The sequence below is a fragment of the Trichechus manatus genome, unplaced genomic scaffold (assembly GCF_000243295.1).
Source record: "Trichechus manatus latirostris isolate Lorelei unplaced genomic scaffold, TriManLat1.0 scaffold00038, whole genome shotgun sequence".
In the NCBI taxonomy this organism is placed as follows: domain Eukaryota; kingdom Metazoa; phylum Chordata; class Mammalia; order Sirenia; family Trichechidae; genus Trichechus; species Trichechus manatus.
Genome location: NW_004443974.1, coordinates 18,763,366 through 18,772,448, shown reverse-complemented (window position 1 = coordinate 18,772,448; position 9,083 = coordinate 18,763,366). Strand labels below are relative to the sequence as shown.

At 41.8% G+C, this 9,083-nt stretch overlaps 1 protein-coding gene across 2 annotated transcripts in view; it reads right to left on the bottom strand.

The window, feature by feature from the left end:
- MAMDC2 (MAM domain containing 2) overlaps nucleotides 1-9,083 on the bottom strand; it is a 154,084-nt gene that overhangs the window by 4,644 nt on the left and 140,357 nt on the right. For both annotated transcript variants that reach the window (XR_001121482.1, XM_004375799.1), the window contains exon 12: nucleotides 2,863-3,122. Coding sequence is in view for 1 of the 2 variants with exons in the window: in XM_004375799.1 (XP_004375856.1) it covers nucleotides 2,863-3,122 (260 nt within the window). In the remaining variant the exon portion in view is untranslated. The remainder of the gene's footprint in view (nucleotides 1-2,862; nucleotides 3,123-9,083) is intronic.

Here is a 9,083-nt window from a genome sequence, read left to right as displayed (position 1 = left end):
CCCCCCACCCCGCCCACACATACATTGATGATGTCCACATTTACTTCTCTAGCTCCATTCCCTTCCCTGAACTCCAGGCTCATATCCTACTGTGTACCTGATATACTTACCTGGATGTCTGATAGACATCAAAACTTCAGCACATCCAAGAAGCACCTGTTAATTTCCCTCCTGCACACACCGCCCTCACCCCTCCAGATCTGCTCTGCCCCAGGTCTTCATTTTAGTAAATGGCACCTCCATTCTAACAGTTGCTCAGGCCAAAAACTTTGGAATTATCTTGACTCCTCTCTTTCTCTCTAACTCTACATTCCATACATAAAGAAATCCTATTGGCTTCTGAGGATTTCTTCTCACCTTAACTGCATCGTCCAAGCCACCGCTCCTCTTGCTGAGACTACTGCAGTAGTCTCCTTGTCACCTTTCCACATAATATCTGGCGTGATCTTTCAGCATCACTTGGTGACTTTTAAAAAATACTGATGCCCAGGCGCCACCCACAGAGCTTCAGATTCAGCTGGTGTAGGACAGAGATCCCCCTCCTTTAGCGCACATCAGAATCACCTGGAGGGCTTGTTAAAGCACAGATTGCTGGGCCCCTTTTCCAGAGTGTCTGATTTTGCAGTTTTGAGCTGGGGCCTGAGGTTTTGCACTTTAGGTAAACTTGCATTTCAAGTGTTGCTGATGCTGGTGGCCCCAGGACCACACTTTGAGAACCATTTGAATAGGGTAGAAGTATGAGTGCCCTAATAGCCTAACAAAATTAATCCATCATCTCTGAATGAGGATCAGTTATGTTAGTAAGGTCCGGAGGGATCCACTTTTCTTCTGTAAACAGACATTAAATCACTATGAAGATCATCTCTAGGGCTATTACTTATTCTTCACCAAACTTCTATTTTTCTCAGTTTTATGCACAGTGAGATAATGGGCCCTTCTGGATAATAGCACATCTTCCCTCTGTCATTTGTCCTTTAAGAGTGCAGCACCATAAATGAAACTGCAACCTGGCCACCTGAGTGTCTGCTATTCCTTCCCATTTGTATCCGTAGACTATTAATTTTGGTTCTGGGGTGGTGCAAAATGTTGTTGCTGTTAGGTGCCATTGAGTCAGTTCTGACTCATAGCAACCCTATGTACAACAGAATGAAACACCGCCCGCTCCCATGCTATCCTCACAATTGTGGCGGTGTTTGAGCTCATTTTTGCAGCCACTGTGTTAGTCCATCTCGTTGAGGGTCTTCCTCTTTTTTGCTGACTCTCTACTTTACCAAGCATGATGTCCTTCTCCAAAGACTGGTCCCTCCTGATAACATGTTTCAAACTACATGAGATGAAGTCTTACCCTCCTTGCATCTAAGGAGCACTCTGGCTGTACTTCTTCCAAGACAGATTTGTTTGTTCTTCTGACAGCCCATGGTATATTCAGTATTCTTTGCCAACACGATAATTCAAAGGAATCAATTCTTTTTCGGTCTTCTTTTCATTGTCCAGCTTTCGCATGCCTACGAGGTGATTGAAAATACCATGGCTTGGGTCAGGCGCACCTTACTCCTTAAGCTGTCATCTTTGCTTTTTAATACTTTAAAGAGGACTTTTGCAGCAGATTTGCCCAATGCAGTAATATGTCATTTGATTTCTTGACTGCTGCTTCCTTGGGCATTGATTGTGGAGCCAAGTAAAATGAAATCCTTCAGAACTTCAATATTTTCTCCATTTATCATGACGGTGCAAAATAAAGTCCTTATTTTGGACACTGCTTTCCAGGAGGATTTGGGCTTAGACCAGTCAGCCAGTAGTTAAAGCTGAGGGGTGCTGGTCCAGGTGAAGCAAGGACGAGGTGGAAGGAGGGCTTTTAATTTCAGGTCACACCTGAGAATTCAACAGGGCAATTACAGGAACAATCTGGAGTTCAGAGGTTATCTCCCCAGAGCTGTCTGGAGCTGTTGTCTCATAATAGGCAGGCAAAGTCAGTGGCTGTCAGAAGGTAGCCGCTGCTCTCTATACTGCTCAGCTCCACCTATTGGAATTTAAAAGGCTCTTTTCTATGGTTGATCAGGTTCCCTCATGATCAGGACCCTCTAGAATGGACATCTCCTGCAGCATATGGAAAGAAGACCTGGGGGAGACTCCAGAGGACTTGGGGTCAAGATTCCCCCATCTTCTCCCACATCAGTGCAGTGATGGGGAGACGGAGGCTTTGAAAACTTAACTGTGGACCAAACCAGGTGCCATTGAGTCAATTCCAACTCATGGAACTCCATGTGTGTCCGAGTAGAACTGTGTTCCATAGGGTTTTCAATGACTAATTTTTGGGAAGTAGATCACCAGGCCTTTCTTCCAAGGCACCCCTGGGTAGACTTAAACCTCTAACCTTTCAGTTGGCAGCCACCACACCCAGGGACTCCCTCCGGGCCATAAACACTGTTAATCAAAGCCTTAAAACAAAAGCTCTTACAAGCACTGGGATCATGATGAGTGGAAGAGGCAGCTGTAACAACTATTTAGGTAATAGCATGCTTAGATTAAAGGGAGACTCTGTTTTGGAGATTTACAGAACACATAGAAATCTATCTGACATAATGTACCAAGACAAAAATAGATAAACTTTCATCACTGAGTTGTTAAAAATCACATTATGTCTAAGTACCCAAGGCTTCCCCTGACTCCCCCAATTTCCTAGTCACTACTTAAAATTTAATCAATATATAGATGGGCTATGTTTACTCTTTAGCTAATCCTGCTTTTATCTATGACCCTGAAAAAGAACAAAACATTCTCTGTGGTAGCAAGAAAAACGAAGAACATCAAAAGATTATACAAGCGCTTCCCATCACTTGATTCTTATCTTTTTTGGCTTACCTGGTGTTGCCTCTCACACCTGTATTCAATTAGCGCGCGGAGCCAGGAAATGCTCTGTTCCCCCTTTCTTCTCCACAAGAGAGACTCATCACTGTAGTGTTCCTTTTCCAAGTAAACACTCAACAGGCCAGTCCCTGCTCCGTACATGTGGTAGAAAAAGGTCAAACAGTGTTTTCCGGTGACTCCTCGCAGAGGCCCGGACAGGAGGCGTGCCTTTTGCCCGTACACCATGTTGGAGGCCTCGATGTACATGTAGTAGCCTTGAGAGGAATGCAAAAGCAGGCATTGTTTAAAAAGGACTCAAATTGTATTCTCTTCTTCCACTACAGTACCTACAAAGGGTTTTATAATTTTAGAGAATAGTATATAAGCCAAGGAAAATAAATATTCTACAAAATTAGACCATCAAGATGATTTTTTAAAAATTTAATGATTTATGATTCAGTTTAAGATACGAGACATAATTAATGTACCAGTATTATACCACTGATTGTATCCTGCTGATTCATGGACAATACCTTTCAGACACTGGTTTAGAGGAGAAAGTCTGGCTTTTGTAGTTAGGTAGATCTGTGTTCAAGTCTTGGCTCTGATATTTGCTATCTGTGTAATCCTGGTCTAATTAATTATCCCCTCTGAGCCTATATTCATCATTTTAAAATAAGGGCTAATAATTCCTGTCCTCCAAAGCTCTGAGAATCAAATAATGTGCGTGGAGTACCTGCATGCCCCACATATTCAAATATTAGTTTCCTGCCCTGCCTTCGTTCCTGAATTTATTTGTGTCACTTCTTTTACTCTTGAACATATATTTATATCACATTTTAAAATTGACTTTCCATTTTTGTTTTTCCTTTTGAAATTTTAGGGTTTTTTTTTGTTTGTTTTGCAGGTTTCAGGTAGAAGCAGGATTAGTCTGCACATAAAGAAGGCAGTGGGTGCTGGAGCCAGCTGCCACTGGTTCCAAAAGGTTAACTGTGTGCGTCTTTCCCCAGCTCAAGGTGACTTCTGACTGGTAGCTTGAAATAGGTGATAGTGGGATTATTTACACCACAGGGATTGGTTATTGCTACAAAGCAGGGTTTCCCCTTCCCCCAGAAAGCTGGTTGTTGTTAAACAATTATATCATACATACCACTGAAATAATGCCATATATCAAAAGTAAGATGAGGGATCTTTTCTAGAGTAATACACCAGTAATATGCACCAGTAATATAATTCTGTACACCTGAGGCCCATTTAAAAAAAGTCTCTGGACTCTACATCAATGGCTCTTAACCTTTAATAGCTTGTTGAAAAGTTTAGATCTCTTCTAATATGCATACATGTTTGCATGCAATTGTATTATCTTGTTTGGCAGTGTTGATTTTTTTAATATAGATGATAGAAAACATAATGTTTCCAAAATGTTATGTTTCACTCTCATTATTTCATATAGAAATTAATGGTCAAGTTGAGGAAAAAAATAGAGAAATCCCGAATAGTAAATGCACATGAAGTGGCTTCTAAGGCATCTGTCTTTATAGTTTGAGGTTTAAACAGTGAGCTCTAGTCATTTCCCAAATTGCAAAGCTTCAGATACAGAACTAGTTGGAAGTACGGTCTGTACTCCTTCAAGACACTCCGCCTTTCCCTTTCCCTCATTTCCAAAATGCAGGTCCTAATAGGCTTATTAAAGGGGTGGGGTAAAGAGTCCTGCCCAATTTGGTCTTATCTCATTGCACCCACTGTGCTGCCTCCTATTCCAGTGTTTCACTCAGTAACTTTGTCACCCTGCAAAGCTGGGCCATCAGGGTCAGGAGTGTGGCCTTCACCAACTAGTCATATCCAAAGGCAGGATGCTGCTCAGAGAAGCAGAGTCAGGGCAGAGCTCTGTACCTGTCACCTTAGATTGCCCATAATCAAGCCGGGTGCCTCCAAAGCCTCCTCTAGCAAAGGATCCCTGGCTGCAGTGAGGAAGTGGCAAAACCAAAATGTCCTTAGGCTACTCTACTACACACACAAACCCTATTCAAAAGTAAATTTTAATTAGAAGGCTCTATGGTGTGAATAAGAAATTGAAATTGGGGTAGTATCTTTGACCTGGCATGTCACATGTGACAACCAGTCCATTTTAATTTTTCATTTCAGTGGCAGTTTCATCCAGAGGCATGCTGAAGGAAAGGTATAGCTTTATAACATAAGGAGAAAAACTGTCAGTGTTCCTGGAGTGCTCACCAATGACACCCTCATTGCCAAATCCAATGATCAATTTTCATTCCTTGCTGTTCTTGACCCATCGGTGGCACTGGACGTAGTAGAACACTCCTGCCTCCTAGAAGTGCTTCCTTGCAGGAGACACTACTTTCCTGTCTCTTCTACCTCACTGGTTGCTCCTTTGCTGGTTCTTCCTCTCTTCCCCGACTGCTTAACCTTGGCGTGCCCCAAGCTCCAGTCCTTGAACTTCTCTGTTCTCACTCACTCCCTTGCTTCGTGACTTTAAATGCCATATGTGTTGTCATATCTCACATTTAAATTTCCAGCCTCTTTGCTGAAATCCAAACTCGTTTTTTCAAAATGCATAATGAACATTTCCACTTATTGTCAAATAGACATCTCAAACTTAACATGTTCAAAACTAAACTCCTAACAGCCTCATCCTAAAATCAGCTGTACCGCTTCTAGTTACCCAGGCCCAAAGCCTGGGAGTCATCCACCAGTCCTATCCTCCTCACTCTCCACATCTAGGCTGTCAGGAATTCCTGTAGGTACTACCTTCAAAATGTATCCAAAATCTAGTCATTTCTCTTCTCGCCACCTCCATTGCTACCACCCTGGTCCAAGCCACTCTCATCTCTTGCCTGGAATAATGCAATGGTTTCCCACCTAGTCTTCCTGCTTCTGCCCTTGTCCACTGCAGTCTAATCTCAACACAGTAGCCATAGTGATTCTTCTGAAACAAAAGCGAAATCTTACAACTTCTCTGTTCAAAACCTTCCATTGGCTCAGCATTTCACTTGGAGTGAAAGTTGAATTCCTTACAATTGCCTTTAAGGCCTTATACAATCTCCCTCCCATTCTTTTACCTCTCTGACTCTCCTTCCTCTTCTATTACCTTTCTCCTTACTCACTGTGCTGCTTGGCCACAGTGGCCTCTATGATGCTCCCAAAAAATGGTAGGTATGCTCCTGCTTCAGGGCCTTTGCATGTACTGATCTCTCTGCCCAGAACGGCTCTTCCCCAGCTATTCTCAGGCCTCACTCTCTCACCTCCTTCAAGTCTTGGCTCATATGCTACCTTTTCTATTAGACCTTGTCTAACTACACTATTTCAAATCGCAATACCCCTCCCCTGGCACTGTTTGTCCCCTACACCCTAATTTATTGTATTGTCATAGCATTTAATCAGCTTCTAACATACTATTCAGTTTTCTCATTTGTTATGTTTGTCTGCCTCCCTTCTGTAGAACACATGTATCCTTCTGGATACAGTTTCTATTTTAAGCATATATTCCCTAAGGTAATACTAGTCAAGACCAATCTAGACTAACACCCATACCTAAAAATAATTTTGATGAATTTGTCAACTGATCAGAATTTGCCCATCTGATGCACAGACCTCTTCCTCTTGTTTCTAGATGTTATCTTTTTCCCCCTTGACTTGCATATTATACTTTGTTTCCCCAGAAAAGATCAGAGCTTCATGGAGAGCCAGCTCTGCCTCACATGTGTTTGGAAAGCAGAGAAAAGTCCTGTGTGTTGACAAGCTTTGCCACATTACAGCCCCAGACGCGTCTGTCTCGGCAAACAAAAGCTTTGGGTGGGAGCCAGGAAGCCCCAGCGTGGAAGCCTCAGTCCCGCTCATGTGTTCCTACACGTGAAGAATTCCAGTCTGTGGAAGGGGTTATTAACTGGAGAAAACAAATTACTCTCCCTCTGTGGATCACTGTTTAACATTCAAGATGGGGGTCCCAATGGGTCTACTGGGAGATCAGGGTCCCATCTGTTCTCTGTGCAGCAACTGCAAAGTGTTGAGACACACACCATGTGCATAATCGTGAACTGTGAAGCAGCTGTTCCTTCGGTCTCATGGCTCCCTTTCACCAGGGCCGGGAAGGAACCCGAGTGGACTGGACGGCTAGCTACATGCATTAAGCTAGAAGAGGACTCTTGACAATCAGGAAAAAAATAGATTGATACTTTGGAAAGAACAGTTGCTAAACGTGTCTCTCTAAAACTGCTCTTTACTTACTATCTTTTTAGATGATTTTACAAGGCTATCATAGGTGCCTTCACTTTGTAAGTAGGATCTGGCATGTGAAAAAGTAGGGTGATAAGATAGGTTATGCAAAGATTTAAGGACACTGGAGATTTTACTAATCTAGAACTAATTGCTCAGATGGTTACAAACTAATTGTTACATGTCTGGATCTCAACTACCAACATTCTTGCAGGACAAGGACTTGAAATAGACTGTTATTAAATTAAAGCTGTCTAACTAACACAGTCAATACATAGTTTTCTTTTTGTCTAACAGCACACTTTTATAAATAAATTTCATTACTTAGTCTTTTAGCATATTATTGATACTTCTATCAAACAAGAACGGAGCCCTGGTGGCACAACAGTTGAGTGCTCCACTGCTAACTGAAAGGTCAGCAGTTCAAACCCACCAGCTGCTCCATGGGAGAAAAGACCTGGCGATCTGCTCCCCTAAAGATTACAACCTAGGAAACCCTATGGAGCAGGTCTACGTATGAGTCGGAGTTGACTCAGTGGCACACAACAACAAACAAGAAGAGATAGTTCTTAGAAATGAAGACTTCTGATTAGTAGCTCATTGGAAGAGAACTTAATCTCCAGAAATAAGGAAAACACTGAACTTACCACAAAAGAAAGCGATGGTGTCTTTTTCTGTGGAAATTGTTAAGAAAATGATAAATAGCTGCTTTTTGGGGATGTAGTCGGGGGGAGGGCTGGATGACTTAAATCTGTTCACTGGTGGATTCAGCAGGCTAGGAAATGTTACAACTGAAGGCATTTTCTCGCTAAACTGGATAGTTATCTGCTGCTTTATTTATTCTACTATCTTTTGGCTATGAAATCCCTGTAAATGCCAGGAGAACTAAAACAAAAAATTGTTTACAAAGGATTCTGTCAGCATGGCATTATATAAATGTTAATAAAATTGCAATGGCCAATAAAACCTTGGGAACTTTGTTGAGACTTGGTCTTTTTGTTTTGAAAAATGAAGTAATATCTGTACCAGGAAACTTTCTGGGTCTGCCAGGATAGAGTTACACAAGTAGATCCTGCAGAGGCCAGACCAGCTTGATGCAAATCATGATCCATCTGTTGGAAATGCCTTTATTATTTTATTAAATAAGGAGCCAAATGGTGGGGCTAGAATGTTTTTGTCTATGTTGTTGTTCTACTAGAATGACTTGGAAATTGTCAGTTTTTCCCAAACTTCAGTCGTGTAAATACCACCTTCATGATATTTTTTTGTCTATCAACGTAAAGAAAACAAAAATCCTCACAACTGGACCAATAAGCAACATCATGATAAATGGAGAAAAGATTGAAGTTGTCAAGAATTTCATGTTACTTGGATCCACAATCTATGCTCATGGAAGCAGCAGTTAGGAAATCAAACGATGTATTGCATTGGGCAAATCTGCAGCAAAAGACCTCTTTAGAGTGTTAAAAAGCAGAGACATCACCCATGGTATTTTCAATCACCTCATATGCATGAGAAAGTTGGGCAATGAATAAGGAAGACCAAAGAAGGATTGATGCCTTTGAATTATGGTGTTGGAGAAGAATATTGACTATGCCATGGACTGCCAGAAAGAATGAACAAATCTGTCTTGGAAGAAGTACAACCAAAATGCTTCTTAGAAGCAAGGATGGTGAGACTTGTCTCACGTACTTTGGACATGTCACGGTACCAGTCCCTGGAGGTGGACATCATGCTTGGTAAGGTAGAGGGTCAGCAAAAAAGAGGAAGACCCTTGAAGAGATGGATTGACACAGTGGCTGCAACAATGGACTCAAACATAGCAACAATTGTGAGGATGGCGCAGGATTGGGCAGTGTTTTGTTCGGTTGTACATAGGGTCACTATGAGTAGGAACCATCTTGTTGGCACCTAACAACAACAACATCCACATACTAACTGTACTATAATTCACTTAATAGTTTTCCTTAATGAATATCATTGTTATTACTTAAATACAGTTA